Source organism: Grampus griseus (assembly GCF_964374135.1).
Source record: "Grampus griseus genome assembly, chromosome: 3".
NCBI lineage: Eukaryota > Metazoa > Chordata > Mammalia > Artiodactyla > Delphinidae > Grampus > Grampus griseus.
This window is the reverse complement of record NC_139019.1, coordinates 97,748,854-97,772,741: the sequence shown is the minus strand read 5'-3', so window position 1 is coordinate 97,772,741 and position 23,888 is coordinate 97,748,854. Positions and strand designations below refer to the sequence as shown.

Here is a 23,888-nt window from a genome sequence, read left to right as displayed (position 1 = left end):
CCTTACATGGTCAGTATTTAATTAATATTCTGACATCAGAGTAGCAACATAAATATATCGAAGTAAAGTGAAAAAATAATGAGAAGATTTACTGAACAAGTAAGATATTATTGAGAAAAATAAACTGATTATTAAGACAGCCTTGGTTTTACTTACTCTAAAAGAAAATAGAAAAAAGTTAATTACAAGACATTGTATCTTTTAACATTGTTTGCTTTATGAAAATCAGTACCAACACACATACCTGAGAAAAGAATGAAGAATCGTATTCATGGGAATCATAACTGATTATACACAATCACTAAGTTTAGGACACACACAGAAAATGCTCCTTTCAATTGCTGACCAGATGTTTAGTATTTTGAAGTAATTTCTTAAATAAGACTGTTCAAATAGGACAAAGTTTAAGGGAACCAAAATAGGTACTAGTTAACATCAATCTACTCTAACGCCTGACATGCACATAAATAACTTAGTTTATTTAGGTTGCTCTATGCCAGTTTAACACATTGACACAGTTTGGAAGGTTAGTCAGAAAATAAAACGATCAAGAACTCACCTGCTCTGGGAAGTGGTTTATATAACTCCAGGTACTGCTCCCCATGAAGAACCTGCGTTAGGGTAAGCAAAATTTTATTAGTAGACTTTCTTCTTCCACAGCTTCTTCTGTGGATACCGCTAATCACAAGTGGCATTTCACTGTCCACACGTTCACGTGACTACTTCCCCCAAATTATCTGTCTCAATTTGGCTCCCACTTCTTAATTATATGATTCAGAAATAATCAGTACCCCAATCTAAAGACTGTCAGCTCTCTAGAAGAGATACATTTGTGTTCTTTCTTGACATTCATAAATTTTTGTTGACTGATAACTGTGGATTATTTGCCAATGGAGACACTAAACTAGGCGTATTTCCAGTGTTCATCACTGTGCCTGGAACATAGCAGGTATCCAGTAAATATCTACTGAATAAAAATGAACAAATAGGTCAGTACTAGAAAAGTAATTTCAGGTCACACCTGCCACATACAAATGACACAACCAAAACATTAATATAAATCTTACAACCACATTCAAGTAAAAGCAATGTCAACATTTTCTTAGTGTAAGAGTAAATACTAAAGACTCTGTGCAACTTCATAGCCACTTAACCTCAATGTATCAAAGCAAGAATATAAAAATATATGTAGGAATACTATAGGACAGTAAAAACAAAACCTGACCCATATATCCGAATGACCACACTCAACTGCTATGGGACAGTTTAATTCCCAGTCTTCCTCAGAACCCAGAAGGGAAAAAGAAAAGGGGTGAGGGTAGTGATGGGAGGACAAATGAAGGACTGCCTCACTATCATACGACCTGGAAGCTCAAGGTTAGGAAGACTGGGATTCAAATCCCAAGACGGCTATCATTCCCAGGGACAGATTTTGAACACTATTCATAATTTCCAACTCCTTCCACTCTGAGGAAGAATTCTGAAACATTTACTTTAATTGTTTGTACTGACATTACCCAAACAGAAGAACTGTATGCAACAAATACCATGGGAGAGTGACTAAAACAACAAACTGCCTGGCATCTATTTCTTGCGTCCTTCCCTACTTCATCGAATACTTTAATAAAATAACCGTAGATTCTCATAGATTCAGAGCAGCAATGAGCTAATCGATCCTCCAGTAAATGGGTTCTCCAATCAGTCAAAATCACAGAAATCAGTTCAAAAGTCTACGATTCAACAGTTATCAACTGGACTCATGGCCTGACCCTTACTTCAAGAAATAAAATAACCCCAAAGGCTTCTCACAATTGTTTGCTCCTTCTTCTTGGAACAATTTATTCACTTTGCTTCTCAAATACCACATTCTCCTGATACGCCTCATACCTCACCGGCCACTCCTTCCCAGTCTCTCTTGCTAACTCCTTCTCATCTCTTCAAACTCTCACCAAACTCAGGCTTTTTTTCTCTACTTACATTCACACATTGGTGATTTCACCCAGTCTCATGTCTTTCAATCTCACTTAAATGCTACAAATCCCAGTAGGGCCTCCCCCACAAACTCTAAACTCACACATTTAACTGCCCACTTTATATCTCCACTTGAATGTATAATAGGCATCTCAGATCTGTCCAAAACCAACTCCTGATCATCCCCACCTTAAAGTGATTGTATATATCTATTTTATTATACATAGTAATATGTCATATGTAACTACTATACATATTAAATACATTGTACATAATTAATTATGAATATACGGGTATATATGCATATATATCATCCCAGTTAACCTGACCAAAAACCTTCATCCTTGACTCCTCTTTCTTTCCATGCATATCCAGACTAGTGCTGGAATTACCATAATAAACTCCAAACTGGTTTCCCTGTTTCCATGCTTGGCTCCCATAAATCTATTCTCCACAGAGGAGCAAAACTGAGCCTGTGAGTGAACACAGCCAGATCATACCACTCTTCAGTTCAAAGCACTACAAATGGCCTCCCATGTTAATCAGAGTATGAGTTGAAATTCTTATGATGACTACAAGGCCCTCTTCTCCTACCGCTGCCCCCTTGCTCATTCTATAGCTGTATCAACCAAAAGCAAGGTAAGTATGCACCTGCCTCGGGGCCCTTTACACCTGTTCTCTCTGCTTCAAATATTCTTCGCTCTTGCTCCTTCATCACTATCGTCAGGTAAGGATTATCATACCCATTTTATAGATAAGGAAACTGAAGCTTAGAGAAGTTATTAACCCTTGGTCAAATAGCATGTAATGGCAGAGAGAGAATTAATAACATTATGCCAGGGTTACGGACTGTACATAATTACTGTTGCCTTCTTTTTGCTTGCCTTTTCAACGAACTCTCTACGCTTTTTTTCTTTTTAAGAAAAATTAAAAGACATGCTAAATCTTTATTCTTGAATCAACCACTATAAACTATTGTATTAAGACACCACACACACACACACACACAGAGTATGTGACATTTACCAATCATATTTAAAGGAAGAGAAGAAGAGCAAAATAAAGGTTTCTTATTATGCATACCTTTGCCAAGTTGACTGAAAGCCCAGGAATCTCTGCTAATCCTCCATCCATTATAGATTTCTGAGCTAGAATAACTCCAAAGGTAGGCAAACAGGAGAAATCAGAACTCCCTTCATAAATAAACTTCAAATCTTTCGGCTCCTTGATTGATGCTCCCACTCCAAGGGCGTACATAATAGTGTCCAGTTCCGTATAAGAAGAAGAAAATGGAGGAAATTTATGGCCAATAGCTCCAGCCTATGGAACAATTGTAGAAAATTATTTTTTCACAGATATTCTTGTCAAATCTTTAAATTTCTGACTTTTCAAAACTATTAAATGCTACATACTTAGCTTTGTGAATAGAATGTCATTTTAGTGAATCTGATAGGGTATCATCATAACTGTTTCACTATATTTTTTTAATAAAATCAATTGTATGGAAAAAGACTTCATTTACAAATAAGTACTTTTTTCTCGCCCACTTCTTGTTAACAGATAGTATATCTCATTTTCAACTTTCCTGTCTCTGATGATGGAAAAGCCTATTAATACAGTGACTGTTAGCTACTCAAAATTACAAAAAATAAAAAAATTATTATAAACAGGGATAATGAATGGCTCTATAAGATCTATTTTATAAAAGTATAAACAGATGAGCAAAACATTGCTTAATGCTTGTAAATCAGACTCCCTCATAATGGTTTTGGTTATAATTAGATTTTACTGTAAGCTCCTACCTAGGACTGTCCTTTATCTAACTGGATATTGTATTTTTCTATTTAGTGATGACATGCCTAGCTAATTTGTGAAGCATATGTTAGGTTATAAAAGAATCATGTCCAATTTTTGATCACTTTCATTCTAAAGCAAGAGTCAGCAAACAACAGCTGAGAATTAGAAATGGTTTTTACATTTTTTTAAGAGTGGTCTAAAAAAAGAAAAAGAAGATTATGTGTCAGAAACAGTACGTGGTCCATAAAGCCTAAAATATTTACCATCTGGCCCTTTACCAAAAAAGTTTGCCAACCCCTACTCTAAAGTAAAATCACATTTATAAACTGATCATATTCTCAGAGTTACAATTAGATTGTTTATTTCATCACTATGTCTCCCCTGAGTCACAAAACACCATAACTGAATGTGTCAAATGACTTATTTCTTATTATTTATGCACTATAATTTTTTTTTAAAAAAGAAGTACTGGAGATAGGTAATCAGCAAACTTCACAAGAGCTATAACCACAGCTCTACTAGAATTTCTGACACAATGGGAGACTTTTTACTTTGCAGCCATGTTGAAATATTTCCAAAATACAATCTATCAATGCTTTTCCTTAAAAGAAATGACTCAAAAGAGGCACTAAGTTAAACATCCTTTTCTAAAGAGTTAGAAAGTGACTGAAGGACGATTTTCAAAAATGCTCCAAAAAACAAAAAAGACACTTGTTTATTACACTGAAGAAGAGAAAGTAAAAGTTACATTTAATATTTTAGCCTTATGTTCATTCAAATTTTATAAACATTCAGTACATGTTCTATAAAGTTTTATGGTCACTCACCTTTCCTATTTAACAATAAATTAATAGCTTGGAAAAGTATTTTTTGCATAAAAGAAAAGGAAAGAAAAGAAAAAAGTCTCCAGAGAAGGCAAAGCGTTAGCCTTTCTCTTCCACTTACAAATCCTGATGTAGCTGTTGATGTCACACTACTGGTATGATTTGCCGAAACTCCTCCATCTGAATCTATTTTATTTAGAGCTTCAATTACACTGCCAATTGATTCTAAAAAAAGGAATAAATAACAATAATAATGCTTTTTCCATCAACAGATGAATGGATAAAGATGTGGTGAATATTACTCAGCCATAAAAAAAGAATGAAATAATGCCATTTGCAGTGACATGGGTGGACCTAGAGATTGTCATACTGAGTGAAGTTAAGTCAGAAGGAGAAAGACAAATATCTATGATATCACTTATATGTGGAATCTAAAAAAATGGTATAAATGAACTTATTTACATAACAGAAAGAGAGTTATAGATGTAGAAAACAAACTTATGGTTACCAAGTGGGGAGGGAGACAGGGAGGGATAAATTGGGAGACTGGGATTGACATATACATACTACTATATATAAAATAGATAACTAATAAGAACCTACTATATAGCACAGGGAACTCTACTCAATACTCTATAATGACCTATATGGGAAAAGAATCTAAAAATCAGTGGATATATGTATACGTATAACTGATTCACTTTGCTATACAGCAGGAACTAACACAACATTGTAAATCAACTATACTCCAATAAAAATTAATTTAAAAAAAATCAGTCCCACTATGGAGTGGGAAGAGCAATTTGCATATGTGAAATATCTAGCCAGTTATTTTACAGTGCTATTTAAATAGTGACCTACAGGACAAACTTCCAGATTTTTCCTATATAGTTGAACTATATTTCATTTGTACTGAAAAAAAATTTAAATCATTAATGATTCAAGTCAATCAACTTCAGGATAATAAGGATGAACGAATTGAATTTTCTCTTTAGGATCACTGGAATTTAAATAAGACAGAGTGCTTTGGTAAACCTATTACATAAAGATCATAAAAGCATCATCTTTCAAATATCCTAAAGAGCTAATATTCCCCTGGTGAAATCCAAATAAATGTAAGCTATTTTCAAAAAAAAAAAAAAAAAAAAAAGCTTTTGTTACAGACATGACTAAGAAAAGTTACAATGCTTTAGACAATCATTCCTATATCATCCAGCAAGCCTGCTGCAGAACCTTCACTGGCATTCATGAACTGACTGCGTGATGTCAGGCTATTGCAGGAAAAAATCGTGAAAGACTCTGAATAGACCAAAGATAACTGGGTGTTTCCAACATACTCTCCCCACGTTATGATTCCAAAGAGGCTCTAAGCTTGCAAAGTCTTTGAGTGATTTTACAACTCTGTAAAGTCGGATCCTTGTCCACAGATGTGCAATTTCCATCTGGTGGAGGGACAATTAATTTTCCTTCTCTCCCCACCATCACCCCTCCTCCAGGATGCAACAATGTCAAGATTACCCCCCAGGTCTCTGTACAGGTAACTGCTCAGAAAACATTACTAAAAATTCTTCCAGAGAAAACCACCGTTATGACCAGTGACTACGGACAGAATTCAGAAGCTGCTATTCTGGGGTCCAAAAGGTTAATAAAGGAGATTCACAGAGTATCCACATATGCCATAAGGTTCCAAAAGCTCTGGGACCTTTCTAACAAACCTTAGATATATGGGCCTCCTTCTAAACTCAGACAAAAACTATAACTAAACTACAGAATGTGAGATGACCAGGGCTCTCTTCCATTCCTGGTGACACTAGGTAGGTTTCTTGCCTACCAACCCTCCTCTTACCACCCCATTTAGGCTGCTGCCTAGATGGGAGGCTATTTAACTGAAGTAACCTCGGTACAGGCTGGCGGTACTGCACTCAAAGACAGACCACCTGAGTTAACTCTTGGCTCAAACACTGAGAAAGCTTGGGCCACTTACTCAGCTTTTCTGGGATTTAGTTCCATCATCTGTAAAATGAAACTGATGAAATGGGTGCTCGGAAAGTCGTGATTCTACAGAAAGTGTAAGATTTTTTTTCTAACTGTACTTCAAATACTAGGGTTATCTTTTCATTTGTAACTATATAATTCATCATTAGCTTTTTCTTTATATTAGTCTAATACTTTTAAGGCAATAAAATGGAATTCTGACCTCAGAGAAGAGTTTTTAAGATCCTTTTTCCTTTTCCTAATTTTCATTGATAGGTGACTGCTGTTCGTAGACTAAATTTACCTCATATATCAAAAAAAAAGAATACAGAAAATGCTACCGCTAATGACATAACAATCATGTTATCCTCTGATTGAGAAAAGTATAATGAAAATTTCAGTGAGTGTACCAGCAGACAAGAAAGTAACATTGGGATTAAAAAACAAAAAAAAGAACAGTCATTTTTCAGATATATTCTTCTATCAAACATTAAATATAATACTAGGAAGGGAAAAAAAAAGATTTTTCTGTAAAATAATCCTGATTCATGATCCTTCCCAGAAAGGTCCTTTAAATTTCATATACTATATACATATGTGAGTTATACTAGAAAAAATAATGTGACTTTTATTGGCCGTCTCTTCCTGTGGCATATCATAGATGATTCAATAATTCAAGGTAACAAGCATTTACTAAATCCTTTCTATGAGTTCAGCACTATGCTAGCACCAAATACAAAAGGACATAAAAGATACATTCTCTGCCTCCAAAGGAACTTATTATGCAGTTAAGAAACCACACACTTATGAAACAAAAGCAGTGGAAAGCAGTCATGATTAGACGCTCAAGTGGTAAGAGTTCAGCTAAGAAAGAGCTGAAGTCCAGAATATCTGGGGAGGTTTTGTTGAACATCTGGGGCTTGAGTTTTTCTAAAGAAGCACCGAGATTAGCAGAGGTGATAAAAGGAATGAGAGGCATCTTAGAAGGGCAGAGAAACAGTAGCAAAGACAAAGTGCTAAAACAAAGCAAAATCTATTCACTAGAGAGAAAAGACCTAAGCCTAAATAATATAAGACTTAAATAAACTTTTGGGGAAATAAAGAAAAATCAGGTCAGATTAAGGAACATGTGATTAGATAAGGCAAGACTTTGAAACCAACCACCAGATGGGGAATAGATGCATTGAGCACAAATGGGTAAACACCTCCTTACGTCCCCTCAATCACACATATACCAAAAAATCAGGATCATAAGAAAACTGAAAAACTGACAGTGGGAGTAACATACATAGTTTAAATTGGAGAGTTCTAATACCTACTGGAGCAGAAAATGTGCTCTTGATGATCTGAGCATCTAAGTTATCACAATTAAGAAGACAATTCCATAAGAGAAGAGAATGCTTTGTTGCCTCTGATTACCCAACCAGGACTAAACTGACTTGGGACTCTTTACCTTGAATTCTCTGAGGCTTGGTGGCATTATCAAAGTCACAGATCTTCGTCCAGTTAGCTTTCACCGCCTCAGGAGTCATTGGCTGAGTCCTCTGTCTTACAATGGCTCCAAGGGTCCGCTCCCATCGTACTGGTTATAGAAATAAAACCAAGATACTGAACACATAGTTTAAGAGGGAGACAGAAAGTAGAATTCATGAGTCCCCTGAATTTTTTTTTTAACATCAAGAAAAATGGAATTTGGAAAAAAAGATTCTAACTTCTAAAGATTTTTACTACAAATTTAAAAAAAATAACAAACCCATTAGGATGTCAAATTTCTTTTTCTAATATTTGAAGCTGAAGGGAAAACCTCTCCCTCCTCTGACTATGCCAGATACTACTAAAGGTAGGATGAAATGCTGAATCAGAAAGTTAAATTATATATAATCACACCAAAAGACTGTCTTCATCACCAAAGATCACTTAGATAATACACTTCAAGGTAACAGAACAGAATAGAGCTCTGTTGAATAGCAAACTGAAAACTAGTGGTGATAACAGGTCAAAGACTCCAGATAATCAAATTAATATATCACACAACCCCACATAATTCTCCCTTTTCCTCCCTTTGCTCTTCCTCCTTTTCCATGGGAAGTCAACTAGATTGCCCACCCAGATTCACAAAAATCATCATTGCTGCATAAGTTCCATAAAGATAATTTTTAACATTTTAAAAGCCTGAGGAATAAATAGAACCTTATTTAAACAGAATGGTCAGACTTTGATGATTACTAAATTGAAGGTTTGTCCTGGGAAATGACAGAAGCTTCTAGAGATTTCCTATTGATAAAGTCCCATATACAGCTTTTATTGCAACAATTGATCTTCCTTTCTTAAAAGATGTCATAAGACACTTAAAAATGTTTGAATAAGTTACTTCATAACTTAGAGAACAGTCATTAATAATATACTACAATATGTTGTAACAATGTCATCCAGTAATGTCAGCCTTTTAAATAATTCAATTAATTTTGATACCAGCATCCAACTGAAAAGTTGAATTGGGATATTGGAATGTTCACAATTTTTTTTAAACACCATACAGTAATTATCCAATTTGGAGCTCACAAGGTTTAAGAACTGGGGGAAGAGAGGATTTAAGCCAGATGAATTTACTATTGGGCTGAAGGAGAATAATTTCTATAGATCAGCTGCAATTTCTCTTCTAGAAAGCTGTCCAGTGTGATTCCCCACTGTCTCCTTCTGATGTCTCATGCTCCAAGGAAGAAAAGAATCACTGAGAGAACTGGAGAACTTGCCTAGGACAGAGCTCTTCCCATCTTGAAAAAACGCCCTCCCTCCCACTCACTACTCTGCTAAACAGGCATGTGGGGTGTCGGAGACATGGGAATACAAACATCAATATAAAGAGAGACTGTGCTGTCTGAAGAAACAGCCAGTTCTGAAAAGGACAGAACAAATATTGAATAAGCACCGCTAATAGGAAAAAAATTGAAAAGATCCTTGAAAATACCACAGGCCTGCAGGGCAATTTCCATGTTTTAGAAGACCTGTTGCTATAACAATGTTTGAGTTTGATTATGCGTGCACTAAATCCAATGGTTCGGCATTTCACAAGGTCTTTACCCAGCTCTACCTGGATATGCAGTTTTAAAGATATGGAAATAATGTATGGCAAACCAAAAACCAAAAGAGACTTACATTTTCCAATCCATCCTGCTCCGACCTACCAAAAAGAGGAGGAAGAAGTTATACCATCTAATGTGAAATTACTAATAAAATTTTTATGAAATTAACAAAACAGGCAGCTATCTTTTTACAAGTATCAGAATGCTAGATGACAATGGATGAAAATAATGCAGCTCTACAAAAGTCTGTTGGCCCGCATGACTTTGCACTATTCATGTTATCAGAGTAGAAAAATAAAGCAACACAATATAGCAGAAATGCATGTAGCAGAAAAGCATGACTTTGCACAGAAACCAAGGTGTGATACCAGTTCTTCTACAGACTAGCTGTCTGATCCTGGTTAAATAATTTGACTTCCCTAAACTCAAGATTCCCCTTATGTAAAATCAGGATAATAATACACTCTTCATGAAGCAACCATGAAGGTTAAACAATATAAATACCAAATTTGCCCAGCACATCACTTGAAATACATGTCCTTCTGGAAAGACTTAATGAATAAAAAAAATAAAAAGCAAAGAAAAATAAAGCCAGGATTTGACTTAATGAACTACATATACTCATTTTAATGAAATACCTTTATACAGAAATAAGGCAAATGACCAAATACATTAATCACCGTACAGAAAGATGGTATTTTTTCTAGAAGCCATTCAAGGAAATTCTCAGAAGAAAATATCTGATGTAAGAAAATCTGTTTGTCATATCTTCAAACACCACAACTACAGTGTTCCACATGCATATAACGGAAGAAACTGTACCAGCAGACAGCACACTTCTCAGTGGCTCTAATCACTCATTCCTTTACGTATATTAACAGGACAATCGGCCTTGATGCTGTCAGAGTAGTTAAAGTGGCAGTGGTACTGATAACAGGCAAGAAAAATATCATCTTTTACCATACTTGGGGAGTGAAGCAACAAGCTCACAGGTGCTAGAAACAACAGCTCCAGTCGATCCAAAAAATCTCTATCTGCCACTCTAGATATCTATCAAAACTTGGCAAACAAAGTGTCAATTTACATTCAAGGTTTAAGTCAGGATATTACACACCTCTCTTATTGTATTTTGTACTCAATCTGACACAGCAAATGTCCCTTACTAAAAATGTTCACAATATAGTAAAATAAAAGAACAACATACAAAACTTCATCTGCAGCATTATCCTAGTTATCTGTGTATGTTTGGGTGTGTGTGTAAACTGTATACCTAAAAAAAAAAGCCTATTCGTGTAAAATGCACATCTAATAAAAGACTGGAAAAGAATATCCACAAAAATATTAATAGGAGTTATCTCTCGATAGTGGTAATGTGGGTGATTTTTATTTTCCTCTATATACTGCCCTATATATTTGAAGTTTTCTACAAAAGCATATATTATTTTTGTTCACAGAATTAATAAACATAAATGTAAAAGACAAAGAATTTTTAAAAAATTCCTTAATGAGATAAAAAGACAGGCAGACCAAATTTTGAGCTCCACATGGCTTGATATTATTAAATTTCTCTTCTGTAAATCTAGAGTTGTAAAGTTCTTTCCACCTCCAATTTTCCACAATTCACAATCAACGACTGTGATTAAGAAAGCAGAGGCACCTATCTCTGCATAGACATGTGTAGACTGTTTTTCATTTACTAAACAGCTTTTTATTCAAATAAATCAGGCTAATATATATCATTCACTTCAAACTGAGCCAGGTAATTTTGCTACCAAGAAATATCTTTGGATGTCATGTATTCCACATGCAACAGGTTTATTATTATACTACCACAGAGAATCAAATAAAGGGGGGTGGTCTAAAATACAACAGTTCATGCTAGAAAAGAAAAAAGAGATCAAACTCAAATGAGAACTAAAAAATATATAAATCAGCATAAGGAGATCTAAAGGGACTTTGATTATAGAGTGAAAACTGAACCTCATTGGATGGTAGGATTATGTGTGGTTTTTATTTTTATAGCAAACATGTAAAGCTTTGCAACAGGGAAACATAGCAAAGTTTATTTTTAAAGTTAATACAAATAATAAGTTGTGTTTACTGATCTATCATACCCAGACTGAATTCCTGCTATACTGATATAATAGTTAAAATTGAGGGGTGACTGCTCTGTACGCTAAGAGTTTAAAAATATGATCTCCAGTTCTCACAACAAAACCCCAAGAAAACGAAAACTCAGGGAGGTTAATTTGTACAATATTCCAGCGAGCCAGCAATTACCAGAGCAAGAAATCAAAACCTGGCCTGGCTGACTTTAAACCATCACCTCTGTCCTTTCACTTAACTTACTACTCAGCATCTCTAACCAAATGAGACTTTCTGTATCTGACTAAACACATCAAACCAGTCAGTCACATTTTCATTTAACAAGAATATCAGAAATGAAGAACTAGGGAAGAACAATTTACAAAGTTGCTGTTACTTTCTCAAAAAAGGACATTAGTCATACTTGTTCCTTAATTATAACATATACATAATATTAAAAAATATACAAGTGATACCAACTGCTGCAGATTTTTACAAATGTGAACAATTGGAAAATACTAATTTTTGAATCATTTTTTTATATTTAATTACACAAATATTGCTTTGGGAGAAAGTGCAAAGGTGCAGAATACCTCAAACAAGCCACCATTTTCCTCACAACTCTCATGGCAAAGCCAAAGGACCAGGGGTGCCACGTAATCTGGCTTCAGAGCTTCCAGAAGATCTGAAATAAATAGCCAAAAAAAAAAAAAAAAACTATCAACAAGAATATATACATATTCAATCAATCATTTTACTTTCTGAAAATTCCTCACTTATAAAATTATAGGTTCAGAGACTTTTTAAATAAACAAGAAAAAAATTAGATATACATAATTAATTAGTATTAACATCCAAGGCTTTTAGAAGAATCTTTTCATCCCAATGGAGACATTCAGGCTTCTAACATAGAAGGCATCAGATATACCTTTCCAAGATGGGTAACGTACTGTTTAGAAGACAAGTTAAAGCTGCCTTGGCAAAGACTGGTGAGCAAAGGCATACATAGCATAATGAACTTAGGTACCATTCATTCCCAAAACTATTTTGCTCTCCCAGAAGCTAGAACACTATAAAACAGCCTTGACAACTGTAACGACAGTAAGATGATGTAAAATGGACCTTGCAACCATTACTGATGAGTCACAAAGTGTAAGAAATATTTTCCTGTTATATACCTTCTGTGAGCAACTTAACAGAGCAGAAAGGTACTACACAAGGAGCATGAACACCTAGATTTTACTGCTGGCCCTGCCATGTAGGCAATTTAGGGCACTGAGCACAGCACTCAACTCTCTTGGACGTGTGTCTGTATCTGTAAGATGGTAATTAACATGCGTTACCTGCCTATTCTACTAAGTTGCTGCAAGGCTCAAATGAGACACGATTTGTAAATACATCTTATAATCTTTAAAGAATCAAATAAATGTAAATTTTAACTGTGAAGGGACAAAATATAGTTTTATATTTTAAAGTGACAAAGATGACATTTACAGTCCCTGTAAATTAAAGAGCAGCTCTAAAAACCCTTCACTTTACAGTATTCCTGACCCCAGAAACTGTGAGATAATATATACTTGTTGTTTTAATCCACAAAATTTGAAGTAATTTATTACACAGCAGTAAATAACTAATACAGCTTGGGAAGTTAGTTCATGAGTATTCATCCTAAGATCATGTTTCATTTCATGTAAGAAACATGTAAGTCACATATATGACTTTCCATTTTTCAAATATATTTCAAAGGGGGAAAAGAAATTGCAAATGTCTCCACACATTACTCTTAACACCTGGTTCTTTAACAAATAATTCCTTTGACAGCCTGTAAGTTAATATTTCAGAGGAAAAGAGGAAAAACGCTGAGGCAAAATAAATTTTCAGCTTTTTCTAAACTATAAAAAAGTAATAAATACCAAAATTTAAAATAACAGAAATTCAGAATCTGAAGGGCTTTTAAAAATGATCTGTAACAACTCTCTTCTTTTACAGAAAAGAAAGCAGGTCCAGAACGATTAAATTATTTGTCTAAAGTACATCTTATTCTCCAAACATCTTTCACTAAGGTTTGGTGGGCATAAAAGATACTACATTAAACAGTGACTTAACATCTCTAGAGGTCAAAATTAATGGAAGCTACATTCTCAAAGGAAAGCAAATTTAAAAGCTAAAGTTTTTTTTGTTTGTTTGTTTGTTTTGCAATACGCGGGCCTCTCACTGTTGTGGCCTCTCCCGTTGCGGAGCACAGGCTCCGGACGCACAGGCTCAGCGGCCATGGCTCACGGGCCCAGCCGCTCCGCGGCATATGGGATCCTCCCGGACCGGGGCACGAACCCGCGTCCCCTGCATCAGCAGGCGGACTCTCAACCACTGCGCCACCAGGGAAGCCCTAAAAGCTAAAGTTTTCAACATTTTCTTGAAAACTTGCTGCTTCCCCAAGAAAGTCTACAGCCCATGGCAAAAAGTGACTTAGGTAGGAGTCTAGCACAGAAATGATAAGCATAAAATTCTAAATAGTGGTTGTCTCTTGGCATGAAGCAGAGGAATAGAATAGAAGGTATAAAGTTAGATGCAAGTAATGTTCCAATTCTTGGGTTGCGCAGTGAGTTCATGACTATGCATTACATTTTTTTTTTTTTTTTTTTTTTTTGCAGTACACGGGCCTCTCACTACTGTGGCCTCTCCCGTTGCGGAGCACAGGCTCTGGACGCACAGGCTCAGCAGCCATGGCTCACGGGCCCAGCCGCTCCGCGACATGTGGGATCCTCCCGGACCGGGGCACGAACCCGCGTCCCCTGCATCGGCAGGCGGACTCTCAACCACTGCGCCGCCAGGGAAGCCCCTATGCATTACATTTTGATGCTTTACTTCTTGCCAGTAACCTACACTGTTGTGCATATATATGTAGTATTATACTTAATCCAGTTCTTTAACAAGAATTCCTTCAATAAGATATGAGAGTATAAAGAGTTTTTAAAATAAGGGACTTTTTTAAATGGCCCTGTTGACAAAAGAAAAGGAAAAAAAATTAGATCTCAGGTACAAATAGCTCTTCTACACTAAAGCAAACTGGTTAGGCACAGCTCTTAGGAAAAGCTAGCAAGTACATACTTGTTTGGTATTACAAATTCCAAGTTCTAAAATGAACGTTAGCTCAAACGTGGAAAGTAAAATGGTACTGTGAAAAAGCATTTGTATGCCATGAAGCAGCTAATTCTAAAGTAATTTCACTCATCAACTGTTTTGTACTGTTTCACAGAAACTACTTTTAAAGTATTATAGATATTTTCTTTTTAGAAATATGTTAAAACCAGGAGTATCAAAAACCATACACAGTTTTTCACCAGTCAAGTATTCTATTTATTATATAACTAAATAAATAAGCACTGGCTCTCAATCATGCATTTAAATATTTGAAGTTAAAACTTTGTATTTCATGTTTTCAAAGAACAAAGTTGGAAGACTCACATTACCTGATTTCAAGACTTACTGTAAAACTATAGTAATTAAAACATCATGGTATTGGTAAAAGGACAGGCCCATAGATCAATACAACAGAACAGACAATCCAGAAATAGACCCACACATACATACATGGTCAACTGATTTTCCACAAAAGTGCAAAGGCAATCCAAATCAAGAATGAGGAATAGTCTTCAGGACAAATGAACTCGCAGTTTCTTCCACAAATAATTGGCACTTTTTTAAAAAGGAGAATGAGCTATTATATGTTAAATAAAACTTAAGAGATACAGTAACAAAACGACTGTGAACCTTGTTTAGATCACTGTGGAATAAACTAACTCTAAAAAGATATTTTTTAGATAATGAGGAAGTTTTCATATAAATCTGGTATTAGACAATGTTAATGAATTATTTTATTTGGTGTAATATTGGCATTGTGGTTACAATGTCCATATCTGTTAGAGACACATTTCCAAGTATTTATTAGGTGAGATGCAACATCTAAGATTTGCTTTGAAATGTTACAGAGAAAAAGGGAGAGGGTAACAAAATAAATAAATCAATAAAACAAAACCATTTTGAAATATGCCCAGAGCATTCTGTTCTCCTTAACAAAGGCCTATCCTCAAGGGAAGCTACCAGAGCCTTATCTGACTTAAGGGAAGAACAATTAGACTAGTGGAACCCCTCTAGCCTTCCTGTCTCAAATAAGGGGAGAAAAAGAAAAAAGGCTAAAAAACTCTACTGAAGGTGAGAGTCCAGAGACTTTGACCTGCTAAAAAACATGGGGATTTAATCATAAGATTATAGAACACTTCCCCTCGCCATAATTTACAGCCACTTCAACAGGGCTCCAGTATAACAACAGTGGATTACAACTGAGAGAGCTGCAAACACAGAGTACCTAGGGAAACCCAAAGACAACAGGGGACACAAAAACAATGACAAAGAGGAAAATGTAGCCTCTGACACCAACAGCTACAGCAACCAATAAATGCAACCTAACTCCTAGCTAGATAAACATGAAACCTCACAATAAAGCTCTGAATACCACACTTTCTACTACCCCAATACATCATGTTCTGTTTTCAACAAAAATTTCAAGGCATGCTAAAAGGCAAGAAAAGTACAGACTGAAGAGACAAAGCAAGCCTCAGAACCAGCTTGAAATATAGCAGAGATTTTGGAATTATCAAACTAGGAATTTAAAGTAACTGTGATTAACATGCTAAGGGCTCTAATGGAGAAAAGTGGACAACTTACAAGAACAGATGACTACTGTAAGCAGACAGAAGTAAATACTAAAAAAATCAAAAGGAAATGCTCAAAAACAAAAACAGGGCTTCCCTGGTGGAGCAGTGGTGGGGAGTCCGCCTGCCGATGCAGGGGACACAGGTTCATGCCCCGGTCCAGGAAGATCCCACGTGCCGTGGAGTGGCTGGGCCCATGAGCCATGGCCGCTGGGCCTGCGTGTCCAGAGCCTGTGCTCCGCAGCGGGAGAGGCCCGCGTACCACAGGAAAAAAAAAAAAAAAAAAAAAATATATATATATATATATATATATATATAACTTTGAAATGAAAAAAGAAAAATCAGTAAGCTTGATTTGAATATATGTCAATAGAAACTTCCCAAACTGAAATGAAATGCAAAGAGAAAAAAGGACAAAAAAATAAAAGGGAATAGAATATCTAAGAACTGTGGTATAATTACAAAAGATATATTGGGACTTCCCTGGTGGCACAGCGGTGAAGACTCCACGCTCCCAACGCAGGGGGCCCAGGTTCAATCCCTGGCCAGGGAACTAGATCTCGCAACTAAGAGTCTGCATGCCACAACTAAGAGTTTGCATGCCACAACTAAGGAGTCCACGTGCTGCAACTAAGGAGCCTGCAAGCCACCACTAAGGAGCCCACGAGCTACAACTAAAGGAGCCCACCTGCTGCAACTAAGACCCGGCCCAACCAAATAAATTAATCGATTAATTAATTAAAATAAAAAGAACAGGCACATAATGGTAACACCAGAAGTAGAAGAAAAAAAGAAAACAACAGAAGAAATATTTTAAGTAGTGATGGCTGAGAATTTTCCAAAGTTAATCACAGATCCAGGAAGCTCAGAAGACATCAAGTAGAATATTGCCAAAAATCTACACCTATTGTTATGCATACTATATTCAAACTGCAGAAAAAACAAGGAGAAAATCTTGGAGGAACACAGAGGGAAAAATACCTTATGCATAAAGAAACAAGGGAAGAATTATGTCAGACTCTCCTTCAGAAACCATGTAAGCAAAAGAAGAGTGGAGTGAAAGATTTCAGGTGCTGAAAGAAAAAAATTACCAACCCAGAATTCTGTACCCAGTGAAATTATCCTTCAAAAGTGAAAGAGACTAAATTATATCTCAATAAACCTGGGTGGGGGGGTGAAAAAAAGTGAAAGAGACTAAAGAGAATAAAAAAACAAGCTAAAGACTGGGAAAAAATATTTGCAAAACACATATCTGATAAAGAACTTGTTTCCAAAATATTCATGGAACTCTTAAAACTCAACAACAAGAAAACAAAGAACCCCTCCCCCAAAAAAGAAGAAGAAAACAAAGAACCCAATTTAAAAATGAGCAAAAAATAAGAACAGAAACATCAAGGAAGACAAATAAATGGCAAATAAGCACAGGAAAAAAATGCACAACATCATAAGTCATTAGGGAACTGCAAATTAAAACAATGAAATACCCTATACACCTATTAAAAGAACTAAAATGCGAAAGACTAACAATAATAAATGCTGGCAAAGATGTGGAGCAACAAGAACTCTCACTTACTGCTAGTGGGAATGAAAAACGATACAGCCATTTTGGAAGACAGTTTGGAAATTTTTACAAAGCTAAAGATAGCCTTACCACACAATCCAGCAATTATCCTCTTTAATATTTACCAATATGAGTTGAAAATTTACGTCCACACAAAAACCTGCACATGAATTTTTATAGCAGCTTCACTCACAATTGTCAAAAACTGGAAACAATCAAAATGTTCCACAATAGGTGAATGAAAAAAAATTGTGGCACCTACATACCATGTAATATTATGTAGTGATAAAAAGAAATGAGTTTCAATCCTCCCAGACATTTGTGAAAAAGAAGAGAGGATGAAGAGATGGAACACAGAGGATTTTTAGAATGAAACCATTCTGTATGATCTATAATCGTGCGTACATAACATCATGCATTTGTGAAAACACATATAATCATACAACCTAAAGAGCGAGCCCTAAAGTAAACTATTAACTATAGTTAATAATAATCAATCAGGGACTTCTCTGGTGGTCCAGTGGTAAAGAATCTGCCTTCCAATGCAGGGATGCGGGTTCGATCCCTGGTCAGGGAACTACAATCCCACATGCTGAGGGTCAACTAAGCCCGGGTGCCACAACTACCGAGCTCACATGCCTCAACAAGAGAGACAGTGTGCCACAAAATATAGAGCCCACACACCCTAGAGCCCATGTGCCACAACTAGAGAGAGAAAATCCACATGCCACAACTTGAGAAAAGCCCGCACACCACAACGAAAGATGCCACATGCCTCAACGACCCGATGCAGCCAAATAAATAAATAAATAAATAAAAATTGGTCAATACTGGTTCATCAATTGTAATAAATGTAGCACACTGATGTAAAACTGTGTGGGAGGAGGAGTATATGGGCACTCTCTTTACTACCTGCTCAATTCTTCTATAAACCTAAAACTGCCCTAAAAAACATAATCTATTAATTGTTTAAAATAATTATTATTATAAAACAGTAAGAATGCTATTACCTCATTCTGTAAAGAAAAAATGTATGTATGTCTACCTACACAAAGAGAAAGTTTATCTCAGTGTGGTAGAATTATGGGTCAGATTTTGTTTGTTTGTGCTGTCCTAAATTTTCTATAATGAACATAAACTACATATAATGCTTTTTTAAATTGTAAGGAAATTTTTTTAGCTACTCAAAAAATTAAATACTTTTACAAAGCTCACACCACACAGGTATGTGAGGAACAGCATTAAAAAAATCTAAACTACTTACCATCAGGCAAAATGTTCTGGGTCAACCGTGATCCAGCAGTAGGGGCGATAGTGTTACAATGAATGTTGCTTTTCTCGCCTTCAACTGCAAGACAATTTGAAAGGCCCAGAAGACCCAGCTTTGCAGCACAATAATTTGCCTGGCCAAAGTTGCCATATATTCCTGAAGCCGATGAAGTCATGATGATCCTAAAAGGAAAATCAATCTCTCAACATCATCTTTTCTATATTTTGATAATGTTGCAACTCTAAGCATTTTTTTTTCTTTTTCATTACTATTATATCTGTCAAAAGCAACTCTGTATACTGCCATTAGGTCCTTAAAGTCATGATTCATATATTTAAATTATATAAAAGTAATCTCTCAAAATTCAACTGCGAGATTTTATTGTTTTAGAAAGAATCCCTGGTCAGTATCAAATGAATTCAAGTGTAAGAATGTATATTCATTATCTACTGAAAACAATAAGTATTTATAAACATAAAATAAACTGCCAATTTACAAGTTAAAATTTTAGTAAGAAATATTAGATCATGAAGTTCTAATTCTTTAGTCCTCATCACTTTGCTCCTTTCCCTTTCTGGATAATATTAAATGCCTCATATTAAAACAATACCATCTCATAATCTGACCTAATCTCACTTACCCTACTTAGTAGAACAAGTAAATCCTATCATTTACTTTCAGAAACTGCTAGTATCACGATATACTAGAACTCTCCAATAAGAACAGATATCACATGCAATTTACTTCTAGTAGATGTGTGTGAACACTAAGTTAACAGGAATAACTTTTACATTAGAGCGCATGGGTCCACTTACTAGGTCTGCCACGTCTGAGTCACACAGATGCAACTATAAGAGTCTTACCGTTCCTAGTTTACAAAGACTAACTCATGTCTGACCAGTGCCAGCTAGTAGAAAACATCCACTCATCTCTCCCCAGTTGGTCACTGGACACAAAAAATGATATTTTGGTTAGAGAATAAAGTACTGCTGAATCCTCAATGTTTGTACTGCTAAAATATCAGAGAATAGCAGGAGAATCATTAATAATGAAAAGTAGGAGGTGAAAAGAAATACTAAGTTGTCCAGCTCGTTAATCTATGACTGACACCAGTGTAACGGGGAGGCATCTGCCAAAACTACATTTAAAAAGCCTGTGCATATCTGAAGGTGTATTTTTCAACATCAAAGCAATTCTTTTCCTCTGTACATAAGAACCCACACACGCCATCTCCAATCCCCCCTTGACAGCCACATACAACTCTACCTTCCAAATTTCTGTTTCTTCATGTGATCCCACGCTGCCCGGGTCACCAGGAATGAGCCCCGCAAATGAACTCTCTGGATGATATCTAAAACAAGAAATTTTTATCATGAATATTGTCAAATCTAGACAGAGCTATCTCAGAATCAACATAAGCAATGACTTACTTATACAAAGATGTTCATTTTATACCTAGCATTCAAAATCAACTATTGTCACATTGCACTCAGAGTAATCATTTTAGCTTTAGTTCCAGTTACATAACCAATCAATAATTCATACCCATTTTGCCTATAATTTATGATTAGATTATTATCTAATATAGCTAACTTTATCATAAATACAATGCCACCTAAATACGATGCCTATGGACATCTAAGTACAATGCCATCTTTAATTTTTGCCTATTTTATATAAAAATTCATTAATACAAATAACCAAGAATTTTACATATATAATTGGGACTCAACACAAACATTAGTTAAAGCATAATCAAAACCACTCAGTTCTTCATCAAGAAATGTTTATAAAATGTTCAGTATATCCCTAAATCCCTATTTTTAACAGGATTTGCAAATGAGTTAGAGAGAGCTGGGGGTCGGGGCATGGAGGTGTAGGAAAGAGAGGGAGGGGAAGAGGGAAAAAGAGAGACAGAGAAGCCTGCTTTCTGAAATGTCAATCTAATGAACAGACAACTTGGAGGATGATTCAGATAAACAAACAACTCTAGATTTAATCTTACTCTGATGAAACCAGAAGAGGACACACTCCAGCCCCATGAGAGCTCAAAGCAAAGCACCAGCTTAAGTCTCCTCTGCCAACAAATTCTATCTTTCTCAGCTCCTTTTTTTCTTCAGTTCTTATAAGGGAATTGGAAACTAAAAGCCTGTCTTTGCTTACTTCTAAGTCAGAAAGATATCTTGCTTCCTCCAAAAGAACTTCTGGCAATATTTCCCAGAAACACACTCTATAAACAATGATGTCATTCATCTCAGTTACCATGCCTGCCACCATCTCAGCCACCAATGCTTGTTTTAGTTCTGATAGCCAGTGAAAGTAAGGGCAAAAAAGAGCAAACAGGATAAAAAAAATTTTATAACTGTGATTGTTCATCATCTAAACTCAATTTTTCCAATATGACATTCCTAATGGAAATTTTTCCTACTTATTAGAAGTTTCAAAATTATGTCTAGGTTTTTCCCACCCACTTCTCCGATCTCCATCATTTTTAGTGCCTCAGACTCTCTTTCATAGCCTGCTCTTGCTCTTGAAATAAGAATCATACAGCCGGACAAGCATGCAAAAGGCTGTTAGAAACAGCTAATACTGCAAGAAAATGCTGACAATCTCTCAAAGAGAAAAAGGGAAACGGACGAAAGTCACAAAAGCCTTTTCTGCCAACTGTTCATTTTCAGTTTTAAAGCTTATTCATCACTTATATTAGCAGAAGCAAAAATAGGTAGAAGCAAGTTTTTCCTTAAGTGTATAAATGTATCAAATATTAGAAGGCTAAATGGATAAGTATGTTCCAGAGAACATATATTTAAAATAACTTACCCCAGTCTTCATCACTTATTCTACCAAAGGAACGGTCCCTCAAAATTCTAAAAAATTGATATTACATATGTTGAGAAGAGAAAGTCAACACTTAAAAAAAAAAAGTTTGCATGTACATAACTTTATTGGAAATTTAAAAAGAAATACTCACCCAGCATTGTTGATCACAACATCTACAATATAAAAATATTCAAGTCACAAACATAAAAGCAAGCATATTAATTTGCCTTTGCTTACAACTCACATTTCTTTCAAAAGTGTTCCCTGCCTCCCCCCCGCTCATGGAAAAGTAGATATAATAGGTAACAAGTGCTAGCAGAACAAAATTTTATACCTATAGCAAAACAAAATCTGGTTCACAAAAGCACAATAAATACCCCATTATATCAGTGCTTTCCTCTCAAGTCTACATACCTAAATGTTTCCACCTCTACCTTCTGCCAAAATTCTGTGAGCTTATTTACAGAATTAGCAGTCATACAACTCTTAGGTTCTTAGAACTCAGTGGTAATCGTAAGGCATCCCTCAATTAACTTCAAAATTCACTGGGAAAATTAAAAGTTTAAAAGATTTTTCCTTGCCACTCAAAAGTCAAAAGCCCAGAAAGGAAACCATTAGAGTTAGAAACTGATGGCCTATCTTAATACATAATTGCATTCTCACTATAAAAAAAAAGGGATTACTTCTTAAGGTTCAACCACCATCTTGCGGCTATTTTCACCTTATGACTTCAAAACTTTGTGGTCGCTATCCCTGTGTCAGACACTATGTGAACACGTCTCTCATAAGCTCAACCAAATATAGCTAGAAACATATATACGCTAGACCAAAAAAAAGGGGGGGGGGACACATTCAAATTACAAAAATTAACATTTTTCAGATTATAAACATGTTGGGCTTATCTGCAATAGTTTCCCTCTAGTAATTCAATAACCTTTTACTAACAATGTATGGGACTAAGTCAGGAAAATTAAACAATATATTTGAAATGCTTCTTAAAAATTAAGATTTTTATTTTATATAATTCATCTTAATTAATTTGCAAGATACTGAATCATTTTAATCTGAATCATTATAATTATCTAAAATATTCCACTGGGTCCTCTATTGCCAAAATACTGATTTATTTTTTATTTTCTAAATATATTTGCGGTATGATTAAATTATTATAAAAAGGAAACTTAGAAAATACTTACAAGTTTTTTTTTTTTACAAGTTTTTTTAAAGGTTCTTAAAGTACAAAAAAAATATAAAACAAACTCAACACATACATGCATAAAAACTGTCACCTCAAGCCCTTTGTGGAATAAGATTAGGGTATGTAAAAAAAAAAAATTGGGGGCTTCCCTGGTGGCACAGTGGTTGAGAGTCCGCCTGCCGATGCAGGGGACACAGGTTCATGCCCTGGTCCGGGAAGATCCCACATGCCGCAGAGCGGCTGGGCCCGTGAGCCATGGCCGCTGAGCCTGCGCGTCCGGAGCCTGTGCTCCACAATGGGAGAGGCCACAACAGTGAGAGGCCCACGTACCGCAAAAAAAAAAAAAAAAAAAAAAAAATTAAAATTTAAAACAAATCTAAAAATTTGATTACCAAAAACGAGTTTTTAATAAACAAAAGGGAAATAAAAAATATTTCATTAGAAAGGTAGAAGCTGATCTGTTAGTACCATAAATGCAAAGAAACATTACCTATTCTTCCAAAAGCATCCAGTGCTGTCTTCACAACCTTCTCTCCTGCTTCCACTGAATCTGAGGGAAAGGGAAATTAGGACAAAACTTCAGTAATATCCCT

At 35.5% G+C, this 23,888-nt stretch overlaps 1 protein-coding gene across 1 annotated transcript in view; it reads right to left on the bottom strand.

Moving 5' to 3' along the window:
* HSD17B4 (hydroxysteroid 17-beta dehydrogenase 4) overlaps positions 1-23,888 on the bottom strand; it is a 91,925-nt gene that overhangs the window by 50,935 nt on the left and 17,102 nt on the right. Inside the window, exons 4-14 of the mRNA XM_082652573.1 lie at positions 23,786-23,845; positions 22,249-22,270; positions 22,098-22,144; positions 20,544-20,628; positions 19,272-19,459; positions 12,328-12,419; positions 9,723-9,747; positions 8,020-8,148; positions 4,714-4,817; positions 3,055-3,291; positions 560-611 (exon numbers count right to left, since the gene is read on the bottom strand). Coding sequence (XP_082508699.1) covers positions 560-611; positions 3,055-3,291; positions 4,714-4,817; positions 8,020-8,148; positions 9,723-9,747; positions 12,328-12,419; positions 19,272-19,459; positions 20,544-20,628; positions 22,098-22,144; positions 22,249-22,270; positions 23,786-23,845 — 1,041 coding nt within the window. The remainder of the gene's footprint in view (positions 1-559; positions 612-3,054; positions 3,292-4,713; positions 4,818-8,019; positions 8,149-9,722; positions 9,748-12,327; positions 12,420-19,271; positions 19,460-20,543; positions 20,629-22,097; positions 22,145-22,248; positions 22,271-23,785; positions 23,846-23,888) is intronic.